General features: G+C 31.5%; 3 protein-coding genes across 8 annotated transcripts in view; 2 read left to right on the top strand and 1 right to left on the bottom strand.

Moving 5' to 3' along the window:
- The window catches only part of LOC145331692 (uncharacterized), a 109,715-nt gene that overhangs the window by 82,572 nt on the left and 2,531 nt on the right, over positions 1–24,612 (top strand). For 2 of the 5 annotated variants that reach the window (XM_080176499.1, XM_080176496.1), the window contains exons 2-4: positions 23,181–23,213; positions 23,543–23,602; positions 24,074–24,106. In XM_080176499.1, coding sequence (XP_080032625.1) covers positions 23,558–23,602; positions 24,074–24,106 — 78 coding nt within the window. In that variant the 5' untranslated portion in view covers positions 23,181–23,213; positions 23,543–23,557. Of the gene's footprint in view, positions 1–13,795; positions 13,935–15,167; positions 15,186–15,972; positions 15,994–16,414; positions 16,442–17,749; positions 17,777–17,848; positions 17,882–18,874; positions 18,908–18,995; positions 19,017–19,098; positions 19,132–19,232; positions 19,260–19,620; positions 19,642–19,992; positions 20,074–21,011; positions 21,072–22,011; positions 22,095–22,408; positions 22,442–23,180; positions 23,214–23,542; positions 23,603–24,073; positions 24,107–24,612 lie in introns of those variants that run through there. The other 3 variants (XM_080176497.1, XM_080176498.1, XM_080176494.1) reach the window with 3 other exon arrangements.
- On the bottom strand, positions 2–2,056 carry LOC145331693 (uncharacterized). The gene is made up of 4 exons (XM_080176500.1): positions 1,172–2,056; positions 825–908; positions 188–307; positions 2–85 (listed from the first exon to the last, which is right to left on the bottom strand). The coding sequence occupies exons 1-4, from the start codon at positions 1,399–1,401 to the stop codon at positions 16–18; spliced, it is 504 nt and encodes a 167-aa protein (XP_080032626.1). The 5' UTR covers positions 1,402–2,056; the 3' UTR covers positions 2–15.
- LOC145332222 (uncharacterized) lies at positions 2,120–5,472 on the top strand. 2 transcript variants are annotated; one of them, XM_080177178.1, is made up of 4 exons: positions 3,051–3,450; positions 3,724–3,814; positions 4,642–4,776; positions 5,158–5,472. In XM_080177178.1, the coding sequence occupies exons 2-4, from the start codon at positions 3,751–3,753 to the stop codon at positions 5,418–5,420; spliced, it is 462 nt and encodes a 153-aa protein (XP_080033304.1). In that variant the 5' UTR covers positions 3,051–3,450; positions 3,724–3,750; the 3' UTR covers positions 5,421–5,472. The 2 variants fall into 2 exon arrangements, with proteins under 2 accessions (XP_080033303.1, XP_080033304.1); XM_080177177.1 differs by having other exon boundaries at positions 2,120–3,814.

Here is a 24,612-nt window from a genome sequence, read left to right as displayed (position 1 = left end):
GGCTACTTGTTTTTTTTACCTCGATTGGGGAGAAGGTTTGGGGGGTGAAGTTGGATTTTCAGGTTCTGGGCTGTCAGGTTTTGACCTTAAAAAAATAGCCTATTATTTTAATTATTAATTAATATTATTTTTCCCTTGCCCTCTGGACAAAATAAAAAAAAATTATTTGGCTACTTGTTTTTTTTACCTCGATTGTGGAGAAGACTCTGTTCTTCTTTTCTTGACCCTTGGAGGTGAACACAACTTTGTTATTATTCGCTTCCGTTCACGTTGTGGATCAGCTATTTTTGAAGTGACTGGAGTGCAACTGAAATTAAATAAATAAATAAATTTTCAATTTCTCTGGTTCTTTTTAGAACCCACCAAATTTACCAAATTTGGGATTATATTCTAAAAAAAAATGGCCTCTCTTGGTGTGTAGAGCACCGAGAGTTGCTGAACATGGAAGGAATGCGCCCCGGAGGATGGATGGAGGACCCAACCTAACCTGACCAAAAGTAAGTAAGGATATTTTTTTAACATTTACCTACCCTAAGATAAAAAGTTACTGTAAAAATACAATACTTTTCATAATCCCATTTATTATAATTTTATTAGGGGTATGCATTTGAGCTTAATAGTAAATAAAAAGTAAAAATACGACGAAACCCACTAATTTTATAAGGGGTAGTTTCACGAAATGCATTTGAGCTTAATAAATAAAAAGTTACTGTAAAAATCCCATTTCTATACTTTTTTTAGCATGGGTAGATGCACTTCGTGAAACTACCCCTTTTAGTTTTTTTATAACATTATTAAATATAAAATGAAAATATTATTATTACCTAATGTTATCACTGGGGGTTATTTTTTTTGTGGGGGTCCCCAACCCCTCCTTCTCCTCCAACATTACCGACCCTGGAGTGCAACTGAAAATTAAATAAATAAATAACATTTACCTACCCTAAGATAAAAAGTTACTACTTTTCATAATCCCATTTATTATAATTTTATTAGGGGTATGCATTTGAGCTTAATAGTAAATAAAAAGTAAAAATACGACGAAACCCACTAATTTTATAAGGGGTAGTTTCACGAAATGCATTTGAGCTTAATAAATAAACTTCGTGAAACTACCCCTTTTAGTTTTTTTATAACATTATTAAATATAAAATGAAAATATTATTATTACCTAATGTTATCACTGGGGGTTATTTTTTTGGGGGGGGACCCCAAACCCTCCTTTTCCTCCAACATATCAAGGTCAACCTCATCCAAAACATCGGGTATGCTTGCATCGGGGATCGTCTTACGTTCACGCAAACTACGAGTACGCGTAACTGAAGAGTCAGGCATAGCTTGGACAACCTCACTGTCATCATCGTCACCTACTATAACTTTATTAGAGTCAGGCTCAGCCATTCTCTAACGATGTTGTAACTGAACTAAAACTAAAAAAAAAGATTAATATTAATTATGACTTTATGACTTTAAGCCTAAGGTGGTGAGAAAGAATGGCCAGGTTACCGCTTACATTGGATGATTGGGGGAAGAAAAGGGTTAACAACTTAACAGTAACTCCACCCATAATTTTATTTTTTGGAATAGTAAGGGATAAAATAAACACACATAAAAGAAAGTGTGGGGGGGGGGGGGGTATAACTAATCCAATTACTACGAAGTACGAGGGAAATCATGGGATGTGTTGGAAAATATTTATATGACATGTAAGACTAAGAATTCTCCTAATTTCCCCTTGAGGAGGGGGGAGGATTTGATGCTTAATCTGCAGAAGGGGTAATTTAACACTTAATTTACCCTCCGTAAAAGATTAAAGATTAAAAGATTAAAGATTATTTGAAACCTGCCCCACCCCCCTTTTTCAACACTTCTTATTTGAATATAATTATATGTAATCTTTTTTTCTCCACCCATCATAACGTAATGGTTAGGAGGAGGGGGGGGGGGGGAACCAACAAGATTTAATTTGGATTTAATACGATGAAATTTTAGTAAATAAATTAGCCGTTAGAGGCTGGATATTTCAAATTGTTTTTCAATTTATACTTAAGTTTCATCATTCATTGGTAAGAAAAGTTAAAAATTATATTTAAAGTTTTAGAAACCTATTTTTAAGAAAAGTTACATTTGAGATGAATAGAATTAAAAAAGTATTCGGTAATGTAGACAAACAAAATTGCTTCATAGTTACATATTGGAAGTTACATAACATTCAAGGATTACCATTGACATTGTCAGCTTTGAGGTCACTTTATGAAGGCTTTTTGGCCAATTATAGAATAGATGGATGATAATGATATGATGAATATCTGTATCATTTCATATCTTTTAAAAACAAAGTTTTATACCAACGTTTTCTTTTTGGTTTGCTCAACAATTTTGGGGAATTTTGGGACTTGGTTGCTTCATTAAGTTGAGTGTAAAAACGTTTCAACTATGAATTGTTATTTACAAAAGGGGTAATTTTGTGCATCATCATTGGGAGTGTACATCAATTTATCGGCCATTATAATATAAGGTTATAATTTATAAAGGTGTCATATATATAAACCTTTCTTAAAAGTTAAAAAAAAACTCTCTCCCGTCACCCAGCATTAGTGGAAAATTTTTATAAAGGAAAATTTAAATAAATAAAGGGGGGTTATAATAAAGGTGTCGTCATATATATATTATGGAAAATTTTTATAAAGGAAAATTTAAATAAATAAAGGGATTATTCTTTGTATTTTTTTTGGGGGGGGGGGGGGGTTATATTCAAAATCAAGTTCAACCCTTTCTTTTCATATATTCTATGTATAATAAAGGTGTCGTCATATATATATTATGGAAAATTTTTATAAAGGAAAATTTAAATAAATAAAGGGATTATTCTTTGTATTTTTTTTTGGGGGGGGGGGGTTATATTCAAAATCAAGTTCAACCCTTTCTTTTCATATAGCAACCCTCCTTAAAAGGGGAGGGGGGGGAGACTAGAGTAAAATAAACAGCCCATTGCCCTTCCCTTTATTTTGGGGGGGGGGGGACTATAAAGGTGTTAAATGTTACTTACATGTAAAACCCTTTTCCCCCACCCATATATGTTTGGATATTGACCTCTCGGATGCCACTTATTTTAAAGGGTATGTAAAGATAAAATTTTTTCATGCTATTAGACTATTAGTATTAACAAATTAAAAATCTTAACATTTTCTAAATAATAAATATCGAAGATTGATTTTACGGCATTAGGTTGGTTTATTCGAAGATTGATTTTACGGCATTAGGTTGGTTTATAAAGATAATTTACATTTTACAAATTTGTAATTTAAAGTTAAATAGTAGGTTGGCGACGAACGAGACATGGGCCAGCCAACTTCAAGTTACTTGGATACTAAGGGGAGAAGAAACGGCGGCGCAACCGCCGAAAACTGCCGAGAAAAGGCAAAATAAATTTCAGCGGCTTATCGGAAGGTAATGAGGAAATTACATTTTTGCATACAACCCCTTTATTTTAATGGCTTTCTCTACCTTTTGACCGCCTTTCTCTTTGTTTTAATGCGTAATTAGTTTTTATATACGCATAAAATAAACTTATAAACTTAATTATTTTTTAATATTTGATTTTGCAGTGTTTTTATACGTATATTGTGAACGTTTTGATGAAATTGAATTGAAATTGAAATTAATTATATCTGCATTTGCATTATGAAAAATAAAATACTAATTATTAAATTATTATTTCAGTATAAATATCCGAACGATCAACGAATAATGAAATCTAGAGTACCCAGCAGCACGAAACGAAGGAGCCAGCGAATACTTGAACGACGTCAAGGTATAATATATATTGAATTCTATTTATTTTTAGTTATTTATTTATTAGGATGTAGTTACGTACGATTTAGAAAGCGAAGCAACTCTATAATCATTACCAGAATGTCCGTAAATGCATAACCATAACCATAAACAATTATAAACATGACATTATACAAGTGTTAATGTCCGTTTGTCCTACCTTTTCAGAGCTTCGCTTTTATGGATGTTGTCATCCTTGTTTTTATAGTTATAACTTATTCCACAAAGTGTAATATAATGAATAAATAATCCTTATACTAAAGGATCTCGCTAACCGATGAACCGATCGGGTTCTCCTTTTTACCTTTTTAAAAGCGAAGCTTTTCTATAATTATGGTCGGTCCGTCCGATTTAGAAAGCGTAGCAACTCTATAATCATTACCAGAATGTCCGTACGTCCATTTTAAACATGTTGATTTTTCGTCCGAGATAGTTAGCTTTTATTCGTTAATTTAGGCATGTTAGAATTGTCCTATCGATTTCAAACTTTGCATGATGTAGTTACGTACGATTTAGAAAGCGAAGCAACTCTATAAGCATTACCAGAATGTCCGTACGTCCCTTTTAAACATGTTGATTTTTCTACTTTTATAACAACAAAATTTTATGTGATCTAATTATCCGTTTGATCTGGTTTTTGGTATATTGATTCCTTGGACAACAAAGAATAATATTATAAGCGAAGCAACTCTATAATTAAGTCCTAGAAATGTAAGTATGACCATAAACATTATCCTGTATGAAGCAGTTTTCCAACAAATTTACTTAAAATTTTGCTTCGACTCTATACATTTATAATTTATTAAGGTGTCGCTGTTCCTCTTCCTGTTCCTGTTGAGGCCCCCCTCCGAGATGATCCGGTTGTGGCTGCTATTGCACCCCAGCCTGATGACCAGCGTCGAGTTCGACGACAACGACGCCGTAATGCTGCAAGACAATTAGGTAGGTATTATATATAATACGTTTGTCCAGTAACCTTACTCTAAAATAATAAATTCACCTTTTGGAATTAATTTAATTAATTAATTGCGTTGAGATATTTTATGGTTTGGAAAAAATAACCATTTATTTTAAATTAATAGTAAATATCATACAGAATTGCTTACATGATTATTATAAAACAAGGATGAAAACATCCATAAAAGAGAAGCTCCAAAAAATGCGTCAAAAAATCTAAGCTGGATCTTTAATTAAAATGTATTTTTTTTGGCTTTTATGGAACTAATTGTAATCTACAGAAGGGAAAATCACTGGGGATGTACATCGATCTATCGACCACCCTCCTGAGAGATTTTAATTTTAATTTTGATTTAATTTATTAAGGTCAACAGGTTATCCAACAGATGGGGAACAATAATAATGTCAATGTTCCCCATCAACCACCACAACCGGACCATCCTCAAGAGCCGGACCACCCTCAACAGCAGGACGACCCTCCAGAGCCCCTTCCCGCCGACAACAATCCACCTCCCCCACCCCCGCCACAGCAAGAACGTCAACCTCAACGTGTGCAACCTATTTTCAATTTGACAATAGGTGCGCACGCCACAGTAAATATCAACAATAATACATTTCAATTCTATTGATTATTGTTGATATTTACTGTTAATTTATTGTTATTTTGTGTTGTTATCCCCCCCCCCCCCCCCCCCCCGACTAAATGACTGGATTAGGTTAGGCTAGGTTAGGTTATATGGCTAGGGGGCCGAGCGCCCGCGGTTATTTTTATTGGTGGGGGGGGGGGGGGGGGATAAAAATTGTAAAAATCTATTTTGTATTTTGTATATACTATTTTTGATATATTTACTTTATTTACTAGAATTCCAATTATCCCCCCCCCCCCCCCCCCCGACTAAATGACTGGATTAGGTTAGGCTAGGTTAGGTTATATGGCTAGGGGGCCGAGCGCCCGCGGTTATTTTTATTGGTGGGGGGGATATTTTCAAATTTTGTATATACTATTTTTGATATATTTATAATACTTTATTTACTAAATTTGCAGATTTTATCCTGGTTAAATGGTTAAACTACATTTATATGGCATATATTTGAAAAAATTTCAATTTTCTACCACATAGTTTTTAAAATGTCAAGACTTGAAAATCGTCTTTTTAAATTGCATATATCACAAAAAAGACAATTTTAAGGTCTTGATATTTTAAAAACTACGTGGTAGAAAATTGAATTCATTTCAAATATATGCCATATAAATGTAGTTTACCCATTTAACCAGGATAAAATATGCGGTTCACTAAATTAAGTTCAAATGCATTTCGTGAAACTACCCCTTTTCTTTAGTTTTAATATTTTCATTTAATTTTTTTTTCAATTTCATTGTTTCATTTTTTAGTAGCAAATCTACTTTATATTTCTAAATGTAAATATGTCTGTCTGTCTGTCTGTTTTTTTTTCGTTTTTCAATTTCATTGTTTCATTTTCATTTTGTATTTCATAAATTCATTCATTTCATTTCATATTCATATTCGTGATACAAATAAATGTGATAAGAAACTCGAAATAATACACTTTTTTATTCATTCTTATGGTCGGTCCGTCCGATTTAGAAAGCGTAGCAACTCTATAATCATTACCAGAATGTCCGTACGTCCATTTTAAACATGTTGATTTTTCGTCCGAGATAGTTAGCTTTTATTCGTTAACGATGCAAGAAATAGCTATCTATTGATAATTTTAAATACGTGGAACGCTTACCTAACCTACCTAAGTTTTATCAAATAACTATATCAAACGTCTCTCTTCCTTCCTTGGATACAAACGGCTGCGCCCCTAGCATTTAGAGGCTCTATATTCGAACCTACCTACCTACCTACCTAAGTATATCAAATAACTATATCAAACGTCTCTCGAGTCTCTTCCTTGGATACAAACGGCTGCGCCCCTAGCATTTAGAGGCTCTATATTCGAAGGGATATGAAAGGGCAGAAAAATAGCCTAAAACCATCTAAGGACCTATACGAAGCTGTACTGTAAAGGAGAACCATATAGGTTCAGTGGTTAGCGAGATCCTTAGCTACAGACAAACAGAGCTTACTTCTTTATAAGTTTACTAGCGGCTACGCCCCTAGAGGCCTCTAGTGGCACTTTAAATGTTTTTGTTTGTTAAAGTTAATACTATAGCTATTGATAATTTTAAATTTATGTCTTCAATTCAAAGTTAAAATAAGTACACAAATAAAACCATCTAAGGACCTATACGAAGCTGTACTGTAAAGGAGAACCATATAGGTTCAGTGGTTAGCGAGATCCTTAGCTACAGACAAACAGAGCTTACTTCTTCAATTATAATTCAAATTATAGAGCAGCATCGCAATTACAAATTAAATTAAATAAAAATAAGAAAATTATTTTTCATAGTTTTATTATTATAGCATATATATGTCAAGTTATGTTATTTATGTGGAATCTAACTAAATATTCACAGGAATGCGATCTCATTCTCAACTCAATCGATAATGATCACTGACTCATCAGAGTCATCACCTTCACCTTCGCTCGCGCCACCTTCGTGTTCCAGAACTTCCAGGATGGCGTCAATATCTCCATCATCGGAAGATGGATTTACATCGCCGGAGATATCGGGATATTCGTCACCTTCGCTCGCGCCACCTTCGTGTTCCAGAACTTCCAGGATGGCGTCAATATCTCCATCATCGGAAGATGGATTTACATCGCCGGAGATATCGGGATATTCGTCTTCATCTGATAGATCTACTGTGCCATCTAATCCTATCGCACGGTCATAGACAGCTAACGCCTGGATAACGTCGTCACGGTAACCGTTGCATTTTGCTTCCATTTGCTGCAGAACAAGTTGGTTTTGTTCGCGTGTACGCTGCGAAGATGGAAGGGCTTGGTGAAGGAATTGGTATATACCAATTCCTTCACTAAATAGTCTGATCGCCTGCATATTCCGAACACTCTGGAACCCCGACCTGTAAAGCAGCGAAGATATATCTTTAAAAGATCTGTGAAGGACCTGATAATGGGCGTACCATCCAGGCATCAGGTCGGGGTATAAACTTGGTTCTGGATCTGTACAGGTAAGTGTACGGGCATCCATCGCTACCGGCTTGCGCCTGCGCCCAACTGTGACTCTCTGTCCTTGTTCCGCCATAATAACGATAGCAAAAATAAAACAAATGTTCAAATGTTGTCACTTCAAAGGTCTGTAAGCAAATGAAATTTCAAGGAATCATTAATTACCCCCTACAAATTTTTCTTTGTTGTTGGTTTCCAAGAAATTATTAAGATTTATAATATTCTAGATATCTTCAATGGGATCGGATGTGTGAAATATTTTTAACAAGGATGACAATATCCATTAAAGCAAAACATTAACATAAATGCATTAGTATAATCAAAATTATAAGTAAGTATTCTGTCTATAAGTATAAATTATATAAATACTAACATACTGACGTCTATAACCAACACTAATTATAGAAAAGCTTCGCTAATTCCTAGTATTTTGAATTTTCCATATGTTTTGTTTTGTTTTGTTTCTTGGGGGGGGGGGGGAACATTAACATAAATGCATAAGTATAATTATAAAATAAGTATTCTGTCTATAAATTATATAAAATAGTAATACTAACTGACGTTTATAACCAACACAAATTATAGAAAAGCTTCGCTAATTCCTATTTTCCATATGTTTTGAATTGTCCATTTTCACCGCTCATTATGAATATGGGCGGAGTGGTAATGCGCGCCCCCCCCCCCCCCCCCCCCCATGTAACCCCCTAAAATTGGGGTTGGTGTTGTATGTAATAAATATTAGGAGGTAATAGGATATCTGTTTAGCTCCCCCCCCCCCCCCCAAAAAAAAAAGGGGGAAAAACATAAATATTAGGAGGGGATAGGACAGTTGACAATAATAAATAATAATCAAAAATCAAAATGCTGAACTGATAAGAAATAATTAATAAACAATTTTAAGTTTAGGCAAATTTAGGATTATGTAATTGTAAATTCAATTGTTTAAGTTTTAACGTTTTTCTATTAGCTTAATGCTTCAAAAGACAACCATACATTGTTCCAAATGGTCTATTTATTATTCATAATTTTAGAGCTTCGCTACTTATGTATGTTTTATAATTATTAGGTAGACATGTAAGAATTATGCTAATTTCCCCTTTGAGGAGGGGGGGAGGATTTGATGCTTAATCTTTCATGTCACACGGTCCACGGATAAAAAACAAATATATAATATCGTAACCAACCTGGTAATGGTATGGTAATAATTGGGGTGGGGGGGGGGGGGAGAAACAAGATTAAATTTGGATTTAATACGATGAAATTATAGTAAATAAATTAGCCGTTAGAGGGTAAATATTTCAAATTGTTCTTAAATTTATACTTTCATCATTCATTGGTGAGAAAAGTTAAAAATTATATTTCAAGTTTTAGAAACCTATTTTTAAGAAAAGTTACATTTAAGACGAATTGATTTCACAAAGTATTCGGTAATGTAGAAAACAAACAAAATTGCTTCAAAGTTACATATTGAAAGTTGGAATATAGATAACTTCTCTATATGCTTTATAACACTTTATGAAGGCTTTTTGGCCAATTATATTATAGATTGATGATAATATCTGTGATAATATCATTTCATATGTTTTAAGTTTTAAAAACATTCTTTCGCAAGGAAGGGAAATTTAAATTTTTTTAAAAAGGGTCAACTAAATAACATGACACGGATATGAAGCAAAATTGTAAGTGAATTAGTTGGAAGACTCTAATTGCAATAAAACCTACTCTTTTTGAATAAAACAAATATACAAAGTTTTTACTTTTTAATTCGTTCGTTCTTTAAGACAGATAGCTATTTCTTTCATAGTTAAACGGCTCCTCGGGGCTAAAAAAACTGGTTTTAATAATCAAACGATTGTACATTTCTGTTCTTTCTGTCTATATATCATAGTTATCATTGAAAACCAAAGAATAAAATAATAGGATGTCTGTTAATCTCCACGGATAAAAAACTTTCCTAGGAGTTTTATGAAGGCTTTTTGATCAATTATACAAACTACAAAGATATGATGATAGTAACCAAATTTAGATAATCACTTTAATAATTTTAGTTCTTTCTTTTTGTCTGTCTATCTTTTATTAAATACAAATCGTAAAATTCGGAATAACTATATACGGTTTTTTTGGACTTCAGTTGAAAGAAATCGTTTTTACTTTCCGGTCATACGCTTATAATACGATGTGATAATTTGATAAATATCTATTTTTTGAATTAAATTTATCGCCTGGACAGACATACTTACAAAGCTATGTTCATATATATTTAAGATTTGAGATTAGTTTGTTTCCCTTCAGTATTTTATTTTTTTTGGAGCGAAGCTATTTCATAATTAAGTTTTTTAAAATTTTTATAGACATTTTTCCGTGCATTTTAAATTTGTTTCAATTTTCCCATAATTACTAAAATAAAAGAATAATGTCAGTTTGATAATAAAAGTACTCGTTTTTATGGTAAATAAAATTAACATATCTTCGCGCCTTAATCGCTGTACAATATTTATTTTTGGGGGGGGGGGCGGGGAGGAAAAATTTATGTCACCTGATTAAGGAAGGGAAACTGGAAGGGTCAACTTAACTGAACTCACATGAGAAATATGAGATCTTCAAGTTCATACAGAACAATAATTTTCTATAATTAGGGTCAGTTTGTCCGTCGACTATTTGTCGACTATTCTGAACTATTTAAGTGTTTGTGTTATTATCCGTTTGTTATACAGTTTCAGAAATCGTTTTAATCTTACAGAACAATAGCTTTTTTATAATTAGGGCTGGTCAATCTCCGTAAGAAAGCGGATAGCTTTTTTCATTTCTGGTAATGTAGGCATTTGCTTCCTGTATCCGTTTGTCATAAAGTTTCAGTACTAGTTTTTATGGATGTTTTAATCCTTGTTAATATTCCCCAATATACAAGGTATATTGATAAAAGCGTTTTTTTTTGGGGGGGGGGGGAACATTTATGACCGCATAAAGCTAAGGGTCAACTCATGATACAGGAAATATGAGACCTTAGAGAACAAGGACAAATCGTTACAATTTACAAAACTAACTCCAATCCAAATAAAATAAAAATATTTATTTTCATTTTATTTAAGTCAACATAGTTTATTTATTTATTTAGATTATTTATTTCATTAAAGTAAAAAAAGTTATGATTATTGTTTTGTTAGTATGTTAGGTTAAATAATAAATTAGTACATATTACTTGAGTTAGAATGATTAATACATTATTTAATGGTTATTGGTGGTTTATTTTTTAACTTTTCTTTCACTTTATGATATTAGCAAGTTTGATATATGGTTGAGTTGAAATGTAGAAGACAGTAAGCAGGGTGGAGGGTTGGATAATGTAGGGTGTTGGATCTTTGGAAGGTGGATTATTATAGAGTAGATACGCTGAAAGCCTGAAACAAAAAATCTTAAGTCTTAACAGCTATGTGAGGGGGGGGGTGGTAATTTATCTATCCTTTACAACCCTCTCACATACTCACACGACAATACAAATACACATAATAAATACTAGGATATGACAATGAAAGAAAAATCGAGATTTTTGGAATAAAGAAAGGGGAGAATAAATTATTTAAAAGTCTTATCTATTATACAAATTTTATATCTAAGTTTTCATATTTATTGAATTGTTTACAAGTAAAACTGATATGGTTCTGATATCGCAAAAACCAATCAACCAATATTATTTTTTTATAATTCATTCTAAAAAAATAAAAAAAACTCATCAATATTTAATTTTTAAAGTTTTCATATTTATTGAATTGTTTAAAAGTAAAACTGATATGGTTCTGAGTTCTGATATCGCAAAAACCAATCAACCAATATTATTTTTTTTATAATTCATTCTATAAAAATAAAAAACTCATCAATATTTAATTTTTAAAAAAAATTGTATAAAAAGTAAAAAAAACACTGAGAAAATATTAGGTGTAGAGGTTTCGTGTTTTTTCTAGACAGCCATATTGGCTATTTTTCCAAATTTTGACGAAACGAAAAAATTTATTGGAAAATATCAGTAAATATTAACTTTCAGGATCGTATAAATTTAGAAAAGATTTTAATATTTAGGTTTCCTGTCCAAATTCAACCCTTTCCCTAATTGTTATAAACGTCTTTGGACAGTTAGAAACTAGGGGGAATATTAAAGAAATATTGACCCGACAGTTTCAAATTTCCATCGTCTAAGATCTATTGAATAAATTTCTAGTAGACATATGTCTGTAAATTAGTATTTAAATTTCAAATTTTATTAAGCCAAATTTTAACTAAAATTAGCAAAAATTAGATTCGATCAGGTTTTCCTTAACAGGGTAGCTTCTCATAGGTCCCTGGAAGTTTTATAACTATTTTGGGGGAGGGTATCACCACCCTCTAAAGAGAAATCGCCCCTAGAAAAGAAATTAACCCCCCCCCCTTCCAAAAATCTTTTTAAAATTTTTCTTTTAAAATCTAAAATAATAAATTGGGTTATCAAATTCGACTCTCCCCTACTCAAGTGCCCCTAGAGGCCTCTAGAGGGCGTAGCAGCTAGTTACATACAAATATAAATTTTCACCGTGAAAAACTGTTATCTTTCTGCTGTAAAGATGAATAACAGACTGTCTGTGTTTTGTTGATAAGAATTTCAACTATAAAAGCTTAACCTAAAATTGCAAAGAAGGTGTATCAACTTTTTTTTTATGGCTAGCCGGTTCTTTTAGTAAGTAGTAGATGTAAAATTTTTCATAGAATTCAGATATGCAATCGTTTTTTTTGTAGACCTCTTATTTTTTAAGTAATTTAAGTTTTTTAAAAAAATAATTAAGTCGGTTTTAAGGTACTAAAACGCAACAAAATAAAAGAAGAAAATGGCCAGTAAGAACAAAAATAGTAAGATCTTTAATTTGACACCTTACTTTTAAAATTCTGTTGAGTAATTATTGAAAAAATCTATTTTTTTAACCTCGGTTTAATAAAAACTTTAGACCTAAATATTTTCTCAAACATGGGTTCATATATACCTTTAGAATCAGAAAAATATTACGAATCCATTGTAAGCAAAATTGAAAAAAAGTAAAAAATTAAAAAAATATAAAAATGGCCAATTGTATTTTTTGTTCTGGCAACACTATCGTCTTCCCTTTTTTACCCCCTCTTTACCCCCTCTATACCCCCTTCCCATTTTTATACCCAATTCAAAAGTTAAGACGTTGCTTGTACAATATGATATGATATTTTCATATAATTCCTTTTATTGTAGTTTATATACTATATTGTAAACTTTTTTTTTCAATTTTGCTTACAATGGATTCGTAATATTTTTCTGATTCTAAAGGTATATATGAACCCATATTTTTTTACTTGTGAAATGATAAAATTGAGTTCAAAGTTTTTATTCTCGTGGGTTTAAAAAAATCGATTTTTTCAATAATTACCTGACAGAATTGAAAAAGTAAGGTGTCAAATTAAAGATCTTACTATTTTTGTTCATAATGGCCATTTTCTTTCTTTTTTTTGTTGCATTTTAGTACCTTAAAATCGACTTAATTTTTTTTTTTTAAACTTAAATTACTTAAAAAATAAGAGGTCTACAAAAAAACCGATTGCATATCTGAATTCTATGAAAAATTTTACATCTACTACTTACTAAAAGGACCGGATAGCTATAAAAAAAAAAAGTTGATACAACTTCTTTCAGAGAAATAACCTTTGTGAACTTTGAACCTGTTTACTATTGCTTATTTTGTCGCAATACCTATTCATGAGTAATACAAAATATAAAAAAAACAGTTAAATCATTTTTTTGTAATATTTTTATCTAAAAAATTTAAAATTTAATTTTCTACGTTTTTTTTTACAAAATTAAAGATATTAAAAATGACTATTTCTTTTTTTGTCGCAATAACTATTCAGTATTCATGAGTAATGTTTAAAAGATTATGTGTTAGTTACTTAGTGAAACTTGAAGAATAAAGATGTGGGCTCCTGTAGTTGCTGCTACCGCTTTTGCTGCTGAAAAAATAGGCAACATAGTACATGGTTTTGTATCATCTGATGTAAGTAAGATTTTGCTTCGCCATTAGACTCTCAGGGTTTTATTACGGTGGTCAAACTTAACTTTACCTACAATTATTTTAAAGATAAAAAATATTTTTTAGCAAGATCCTACTCCATCCTATACGTTCTAGCAAAAAAACCTCATTACGATATAAGGAAGATTCCAATACTGTATTGAGTATTACTTAGTGTTCTATGGAGTAATATGTATTACTAAATAAAGAATGTGCCTTTTATAGTATTATGTAATACTCTCTATGGAATAAAATTCAATGCGCTAGAAGGAAGTTTTTAAAACTCTGGTTCGTAATTTTTGTTATTCTGTAGGGTAAGAATTGATACTAAAAACGTATTATCTCTGTATAGTAATAGTTATTACGGTGTATAGTACTACATGGTGTTATATATTTATTTTGTTAATACAGCACACTTATGGGTCCAGGTCTAATACAACCCCAGCGTATCAATTGATACTAAATGAAAAAAAAAATTTTACAGTGTAACCTAACTTAACCTAACCTAAAATAACCTATCTAAAACCACTGTCAAAATTCGACAAAAAGTCTCAAAAGAGGCATTGTCATGAAAGTGACTATACTCAAAAATAGTTCTAAACCATAAGATATTCCCTTTAAAGAAGTACCAATCATTTGTGTGATAACTTATCAAACTTTGTATTATCATATATACTAAACTAGCGGCTTCACTCCTAGCCTCTAGGGGCTTTTTTATCCTTTAGCATCAAAGGGCTTTGATAGTTTAGTTTTAAATAGCTAGGTTTCTCTTTTTTATATATAGTTTGGTTTTTAACCGCTAGGTTTCTGTTTTTAAAAAAAATTGGGAGAAGGAAATTTTCATTTTTGGGGGGGGTTGGAGATGTCCCAACCCCTCCCTTTAAGATATTGACCCGTAGAAAATAGCCACCCCTCCCCAAAAAAATGAAGTGAGGAGTGACTCCCGAGTCCCCACCCACCTGTACTTTCTTTAAGTGAAGGCCTTTTTAGTCCAATGTGTAATCTTATATTTAAATGTTATTAGGTTAGATAATATTTATTTTGACACACAAAGAAAGATAAATTAACAAATAGTATAATTTTATGTAAAGTTTTATGAGTCTTCTTTCCTTATGTAGCCGGGGGAATTAGGTTGCCGAGGGATTTAGTAGCCATTCTTGATAGATTGTATAGATATGCTAGAAATATGAATTATAATTATCCAACTATCTTTTTTAGAGAGAAGCCTCCAGACAGGTAGAATTTCAAACTTTACATTTACATGCATCTTTTCATGGGTAACTATAGAACGAATTAGGGAACAATTTAAAGTTAACATCTTTTTAAAGTTGATCTCTATATACATTTAGTAGTTTTGTCTTAAATGTGATTTTTCAAATAAGTCCATATTTTGATAAAGGGGGAGACGGATGTGCCACTTTTTGAAACCAAAAGTAAAACGCGCATGATCTCATCCCATAAAAGAGTTACAGCTCTAAAATTTGGCACAGCAGTTGCATTTGTGGAGATCAATATGGAACTGTAAGAAACGGCGGCGGAACCACCGCTCTCGCCGAAAATCTCCGTTGCCCGCTGAATTCTTTTTTGCTTTTTTTTTACCAAATTAGACAGTTCTCCATCCTCTGAGATAAACTTTTTTTCTCATAAAAATTTACCTTATATTTTCACGTGACACTATTATTTCAAACATGTCAATATTAAAAAAAATATACAAGTGTCGAGTGAAAATATAAAGAAAGTTTTTATAAAAAAAAAGTTGAAAAATTGTCTATTAAGGCGAGAAAAGACAAAAAAATTCGGCAGGAAACGGCAGTTTTTGGCGGGAGCGGCGGTTTCGCCGCTGTAATTTCGCAGTTCCATATTGATCTCCATAAAAGCAGTGACTCTTTTATGGGATGAGATCATGCGCGTTTTACTTTTGATTTCAAAAAATGGCACATCCGCCTCCCCCCTTTTAAAACATTTAACAAAGATTTAATTTTTAATTAAATTATATACAATTGAATTTATTTTTTATGTTTAGAAAGAAGACCAGAAGATGCAAGTATGATTTTTTTTATTTTCAGTAGTATAGCTACTATATTACAATTTACAGTCATTATCCCTTTTTTCGTTAGTCAGTAGTCTGTATTGATAGGGTTTTCGATGTTTTTTACTAGATCTATATAATTTTTGACATTACCTATAAACCAAAATATCATGGGGGTGTTGGGGGTTCGAGCTTCTTTTGGACGTAATCGTCCTGATTTTGTGACTTTTAATAGAGAAAACTTCTGTAAAAATGTTCGCTTCAGTTATTTCTTTAAAAGAAACTTTTTCTATAATTATTGTCAGGCCATCGGTATGACTGACTCTGACAGAAAGCTAAATTAGTGCAGTTAATATATAGTTTTAAATATTTAAAACTACATTTAATAAAGTATTATCATTAAACACAAATTAACTATATCTGTTTTAAATTTTAGATGGCAATTGCAACGAAAAATAATGAGGCAAGTAAAAAAATTTTCTTGGTTGAAAAAAATCTTAAAGAAGGCGTCTTAACTTTTATTTTTATAGCTAGTCGGTGTTTTTAGTAAGTAGTAGATGTAAAATTTTCCATAGAATTCAGATATGCATTCGTTTTTTTTTGTAGACCTCTCATTTTTTAAGTAATTTAATTTTTTTATAAACAATTAAGTAGGTTTTAACTAAAACGCAAAAAAAGAAGAAAATTGCTATTATGAACAAAAATAATAAGATCTTTAATTTGACACTTTGCTTTTTTAATTCTGTTGAGTATCTATTGAAAAAATTTTTTGAACCCACGAGAGTACAAACTTTCAACTTAAATGTTAGGGTTGGGCCAGAAATTTTTTGTACGAATACCAGATACCGGATATCCGGTATCCGGATAGTTTCAATATCCTGTATCCGGCCGGATATCTGGCCAACGCTCGATATCCGGCAAATTACCGGATATCCGGCAGTAAAAATCAGCCGGATATCCAGGATCCGGATAGTTCCAATGTCCGGGAACCGGCCGGATATCGAAATTGCTGGATATCCGTCCCAACCCTATTAAATATATCATTTCAGAGGCATAAGAAATAGGCGTTATATATACTTTTAGAATGAGAAAAATATTACAAATCCATTCTAAGCAAAATTGAAATAAAAAGTTTACAAAATAGTAAATAAACTACAATAAAAGAAATTATACGAAAATATTAAATTATATTATACAGGCAACCATCTTAAATCTTTAAGAGTAAAATCATTGCGAGTAAAAATGGGAAGGGGGTAAATCAGGGGTAAAGAGGGGGTAAAGTAAGTAATGCCTGTACAAAATAATACTTTTTTCAATTTTACTTACAATGGATTCGTAATATTTTTCTGATTCTAAAAGTATATATGAACCCATATTTTTATGCCTATTTAAGGATATATTTATGTTGAAAGTTTTGATTAAACCGAGGTTTAAAAATTCGATTTTTCAATAATTACCTGACAGAATTCAAAAAGTAAGGTGTCAAATTAAAGATCTTACTATTTTTGTTCATAATGGCCATTTTCTTCTTTTTTTATTGCGTTTTAGTACCTAAAAACCAACTTAATTTAAAAAAAAAACTTAAATTACTTAAAAAATAAGAGATCTACAAAAAAAAAAACGATTGCATATCTGAATTCTATGGAAAATTTTACATCTACTACTTACTAAAAACACCGACTAGCTATAAAAATAAAAGTTAAGACACCTCTTTCAAAATTCATAAAATTTAAATTAGACTGATGAAAATAATCTATTCTTTGTGTTTTAGACATTATTAGAAGTGGAGAAATTAAAGGTATGTAAAGATGGAATACATTTTTATCATAATTATTTTACACCATAAGTCATTAAAATTATTTTTTTTTAGATAGAGGCAAGGGAGAGGGAGATTAAATTTCAGGTATCTGAAAAAAAATTTAAACCCAGCACCTTTGCTGATAAAAACCAATTAAAGTATAGGAATAGATATATAATCCAGATAATTATTTGGATCCCGTGTTGAGGACCTTTTCGTCTGTTGGCAAATTGTTCTCTTCTCTTTTCCTAGTAACTTGACTCTGGTAATATTTCCCACGACTTTGTCTGATATTCAAAGACACAATTGAAAGTCGGCACCGGGTCCGAGGGTTGAGGACGTTATTTAACCTCTTTCCCCTCTATTGTTTTACTTTAATTAAAAACCCAACTTAAAATTAAAATGAAAAGATTCTGTATAATTTTCAATTCACAAATATTTAGTTTGGGTTTATCCCCACACCTTGAGTTATACCACTTTGTAATTTTTTTAGTAGCGAAGCAATTCACTATGTCCGCCAGTCTGTCCGTCCGTAACGCTATGGGGAAAACGTGATTTTCTCGGCTCCTATTTAAGAAGATTCCTATGACATATTCCCATCTAATCTATACATAGTTTTGTCCATCTGTCTGTTACTTGGGGTGCTAGATTGATTCCTAGATTTCCAAATTTTTGTGATTTTCTCAATTCCTATTCAAGATAAAAAGGCTGAAACTTTAAGAGATTATTTTTTTTTTTGTATTCAACATATTTTCACTAAGTTTTATTAAGATTTGTTTATTAATTGGGGTGCTAGATCGATTCCTAGATTTTTAGGTTTTTGTGATTTTCTCTATTCCTATTCAGGATTGACGGCTAAAATTATCAGGGATTTAATATGCTTATATTCTATATATTTCCATCAAGTCTCATTGAGGCTTTTTAAAAGTGATTTTAAATTCTTTATGATTTCTCTATTTTATCAAGTTTAATGATTATTGTATGATTCTGCACTATAGTATATTTTTTCCCGATATCCATTCATTATTTTTGAGCTTCGCTACTTATGAATGTTGTCATCCTTGTTAAATTTCAAAACAATTTGATATTTTTGATTAGGGTCAGCAAAGAGAGATGGAGATAAAGTTTGAGGTAGGATTATTTTATAAAAAAATTCTATTTTGAAAGAATTCTATTGAATCATTGAATTAAATTTCATTTATGAAAAATATGTTTTTAGGCGGAGGAAAAGAGATTTGTTGTAAGTAATTTTTTTACTTATTTAAGAACTAAATGATTGAATTAAAATTTTTCAAAATATTGTAAGACTTTGCTAAATTTAGGCGCAAATGGCTAAGGAGAAGGTCAAACTAGAGGTAATAATTTTACTTACAAAGTTATATTCTATTTATTTTCTTATACAGATAAGCAAATCTAATTATTATGAATTATTTAAATTTCTGATTTAATATTCTAGATAGATAAAGAAGAAATCAAAGCCAAGGTAATGAAATAATTATTTTCTAAATATTAAGATCTTTAGCCTTCAATCGGTAGGTAGGCAGGCATAGAACGCGGTTGAATTGTACCTGGATTACAATGCCAAGTTTGCTGGCATCCTTTGCCCGTAAGGATGGAGATATACAAATATAGTTGGATATATAAAAAAGAATAATTCTCAATTATGTATCATTCCCATATTTAAAAAGTCACTTACTTTAAGCCCCTTATCGTTCAAAAACAGAGAAAATGATCCAGAAAAAAAAACAGAATGGGGGCGGGCGTTCAAACAAACCCGTTAAGGGTTAATAAGTCCTTTTTAAAAAGTGCCCATTTTTTAATGACTAATCTTATTTTTTTTTGAGGTTGAGCAAAAAAGACTGCAGGTAATCTAATTATTCTCGAAGGTGGACAATAAATAAAACTTATATTAATCAGGGATCTAAAGGGATAAGACATTGATTGATAAATTCATGTACAATGTATATCCCCAATGATGATACACAAATTACAACTTTTCTATTATACAATTAGTGGTTAAAAAGTTTGGACAATTCAGTGAAACAACCGATCAAAATTTAATAGAAGTCCTCAAAGTTATAAAGAAATGAGAAAACGGCATTATAGAATCTTGAAGATATTCTTTACACAACTAAATTAAACATAAAATTTATTTGAAAAACAAGAAAGAAGCATTATTTTAAAGAAACTAAAATATAACATAATTATCTATTTAGTATGAAGCAGATAAAACTAAAGATGAAAACGAGTTGAAGTTATTTGAGAAAAAGTCTGCAGAAAAGCTGGAGATATTGAAGGTAATATCTTGAATTTACATGGCCACATCAAAATAAAATATTTAGCATTATTTGGAAGATTTTTTCTCGTATTCATTCGAATCCGGTGGATAGGAACCGGTTCTCATCCATGCGAAAAAACTATGTCTAGCATCGTATTATATCCAGCTTTCTACGAATATAAAAATGTACAATCATAAGATTAAAACCAGTTTTTTTAGCCGGTGCCTTTGGCTCCTCGGGGCTAAAAAAACTAGTTTTAATCTTATAATTGTACATTCTATATCCGCGGAAAGCCGTTTATAATACGATTCGAGAAATTACTATTCTCGTATTCATTCGAATCCGGTGGATAGGAACCGGTTCTCATCAATACGAATAAACTATGTCTAGCATCGTATTATATACAATCATAAGATTAAAACCAGTTTTTTTAGCCGTTGCCTTCGGCACCTCGGGGCTAAAAAAACTAGTTTTTATCTTATAATTGTACTTTCTATATCCGCGGAAAGCCGTTTATAATACGATACGAGAAATAACTATTCTTGACTCTAGAGCTTATGTACAGCTGTTACAAAAAAAACTGAATAAATTTTTTAAAACTATTGATTTTGAGCAATATTTGTAATTTATATATTAGAAATAAAGATCTTTTTATCTGCCCCCCAAATATTATTTTAGATATATTTCACTTATTCTTGGTATATCTATAATACAAAGTAGAACAATGTCTGTCTGTCTGAAGCTTAAGTTTAATTCCGCACTGAACCGAATGGACTTTACTCTTCAGGTAATATACCTGCTGGTCCTGTGATGGTTTAAGTTATTCCTTGAGTGGTGGGACACCCCAACCCCCCAAAAATGAAAAATACACCCCACCCAAAACAGGAACGGACGAACCCCCTAGATGCTAGGGGTGAAGTCGCTAGTATATATTTATCACATCAATTTGTTTTCAGAAAGAATCACAAGATAAAATTCTTGAGATAGAAGAAAATAAAAGAAAACTAGATATAAAGGTGAGTTTTTTTGCTTGTGCTTTATTAATATTTTTAAAACGAAACTTTTATCATAATAAGGGTCTGTCCGTCCATCCGGTACAGTTTGCTCTATTCGTTAATTTAAACTGGTTAACCCACGACCGTGGCTTAACACGTAGCGTCTCCGCTCGTCCTCGGGAAGGTTCGAATCTCGGTCCGACACCGCGACTACAGACGTTAAAAATGGTTCCCACTGCTGCTATGTCAGATCCGCGATGTAAATAGTTAGAGTAGGGGGAATGCCTTGGCCCAAAACAGGCGCAACTCTTTACCATGCACAGTTGGGACTTCTCAGACAAAGATCGTGCATCTTAGAGAGTTGGTTGTCTGATGGGAGAATGGAATCTTTACACCGCAATCATAAGGGGAGTATGTTTCAAGGTGCGTGGAGTGAGGTCTAGTACCCGTAGCGACACCTAGCCCCCTAGAGTCTTAACTCTTAATTGAAACAGGTTAGAAGTGTCCTATCTATTTCAAACTTTGGCTGATGATTCATATAACGGTTAAGTACGATTTAGGAAGAGTAGCAACTCTATAATCGTTACCAGAATTTCCGTACGTCCATTTACAACATGTTGATTTTTACCTTTTTGACAATTTTTATGTGATATAATTATCATTTTCATCTGATTTTTGGAATACTAATCCCTATTACAATAGGATACAATGTAATACGAGAAGCATCTCTATAATCAAGTCCTAAATATATAAGTATGTCCTTAAGTAGTATCCTGTATTGAATAGTTTTACAACAAATTTAGTTACAATTTTGTTTAACTTACACATTTATTTTCTGCTTATTTAGTTCTGACACTTAACAAGTGTTAATGTTCGTTCGTCCTACCATTTCAGAGCTTTGCTTTTATGGATGTTGTCATCCTTGTTTTTATTAGTATTAAGAGAAAAAAAATTATTTTAGCATGAAGAAGAAATGGAGAAAATTAGACAAGAGACAATTAAATTGGAGCAAGAGCAAGCTTTGAAAAAATGAAAAAATTGGAGGTAAGGATTTTCTTTTGTTAAGTTACCAATTAAAATCATTTATAAACTGTAATTGGACCACTAAGATTTTATACTGAAACTAAATTATATTATATATCACTTTTGCACTACTTTTGATTCCTGTGACGTCATAAAATGAGGGAGATGTGAGGAGAAGTGGGAAAAACAACCCTAAAAAAGAGATGGAGAATCCCTCATTTCTATTACGTCACAGGAATCAAAAGTGGTACAGATTGGACTTCGTCTCTGCACGCCTCTGGTTCATATATACAGATATTAATATTAATATTTTAATTAATTAGACTTTTTTACAGGAGGAAGCCATGGAAAGAAAGAAGAAACTAGATGTATTTTCCATTATATTTTTTACAAGCGAAGCTTTTATATAATTAGGGTCGGTCCGTACGTCTGTCTGTACGTAACGGATAGCTTTTTTCCGTTAATTTAGGCAAGTTAGAATTGTCCTATCGATTTCAAACTCTGCATGATGATTCATGCAGTAGTTTGGTACGATTTTAAAAGCGTAGCAACTCTATGGTCGTTATCAGAATGTCCGTACGTCCATTTAAACATGTTGATTATTAACTTTTTTAACAACAATTTTTTTTATGTGATATAATCATATGATTGATCTGTTCTTTGGAGTACTGATTCCTCTAACAATTAGGTACAATATTACAAGCGAAGCATCTCTAAAATCAAGTCCTAAAAATGTCAGTTTTGCAACAAATATACGTATAATTTTGTAAAAACTTTTATATTTTTTGTGTAAATTCAGTTCTGACACTCTATAAGAGTTAATGTTCGTCTGTCGTACCGTTTCAAATCTTCGCTTTTATGGATGTTATCATCCTTGTTTAATATAAGAATTGATATGTAACGCATCGTATTACAGACATATTTCCGCGGATATTAAAATGAAAAAGATTGGAAATCGTCTGTAGTAAGATGCTATAAATGATTTATGATACACATATATATATAATCCAGTGGATATTAATCGGTTTCGAAGCCATTTTGGAAAATATAATAATTGTTAAAAAATTATTCAATTAATATCATTACTAAAAATAATGTATTTTTTAGGTTGAAAATGAAGAAAATTCAAGGAAATCAAAGGTAGGATGTTATTTTAAGAAATAAGGATGACATCATCCATAAAAGTAAAGCTCTGAAATCAATGGGAAGAACAAACGAATATGAATTCTTGTTGCAAAATTGTTAAAATACATGATTCTTTTTCAGGACGTACTTTAAGGACTTGATTGTATAGATGCATATCTCTTAAGCTAGGAATCATGGTTATAAATAAGATGAATAGGATAATTATATCATACAAAAAAAGCTTCGCATTAAAAAAAAATTATTAAACATATTCATTCAAAAGAATAAAAAATATTAATTATCCAATTGAAATATTTAAATTATAAATATACGATATTGTTTAGCTCAAAGAATTAGAAATGAAAACTGAAATGGAAGCTAAAATAAAACTGAAAGGCCTGGAGGTATGTTTTATTTTAATCGGGGATATAAAGGGATAAGACAATGGCCGATAAAGGGAATAGTAGCTTTCGCAATATTCCGTAAAATCGTTAGTAAGCTTTCAGTCAAATGTGCTTATTATTTCTGTACTTAAATTGACCACACACATACTTAAATTGACCACACACATACTTAAAAATAGTTTGACCTTAAAAGCGCATTTGACTGGAATTTTGCTACTATTCCCTAAATGTATTTCTCAAATGATGATACGCAAAGTACCCCTGCTGTAGATTAACAGTATAGTCAACTTTATGAACTAACCAATCAAAATTCACTAAGGTCCGTTAAGTTGTTAAGTCAACGATATTATAATACTTTAGGGACTAGTGTAATAAACAGTGCATTGTCCCCCCTCTCTCTCTGAATTTTTATACTATTTTTGTCAAATTTCTAAACTTTTTTTACACCAATTAATCAAACCTTTATTTCAGTTGGATAATGAAGTTGCCAAAGAAAAAGAAAAGGTAAAGAATAAGATTAAATAATAGCTATTTCTTGCATTGTATTAAAAACAGCTTTCCGCAGATATAGAATGTACAGTTATAAGATTACAACCATTTTTTTAGTCCTGAGGTTCCGAAGGCACGGGCTAGAAAAAAACTGATATTGGTCTTATGATTGTACATTTTTATATTTGTAGAAAACTGGATATAATACAATGCTAGACATAGTTTTGGTATGGATGAGAACGAGTTCTAAACCACTGGATATTAATCGGTTTCGAATGAATACGAGTTATATAGTAACTGCACACACAAGAAAATGACCTTCTCTTAAAACCTGGAAAGGATTTATAGCTTTTGTGGGGGAGAGTACCACCAACCTACCAAGAAAAATTGGTTCTAGAAAAAAATGACCCCTTCCCTTCTTCATTTCTTCTTAGTGTTGCCTCATTTTGCTAAAAATCGTGCAAAGGTTTCGTGATTTTTTAAAATGAAATATACATGAAGAAAAAATGGGCTCATTTGGT

The sequence above is a fragment of the Acartia tonsa genome, chromosome 11, assembly GCF_053477335.1.
Source record: "Acartia tonsa isolate MP-2025a chromosome 11, ASM5347733v1, whole genome shotgun sequence".
Lineage (NCBI taxonomy): Eukaryota > Metazoa > Arthropoda > Copepoda > Calanoida > Acartiidae > Acartia > Acartia tonsa.
The sequence above is the reverse complement of the archived record's forward strand: the minus strand, read 5'-3'. Positions and strand labels throughout refer to the sequence as shown.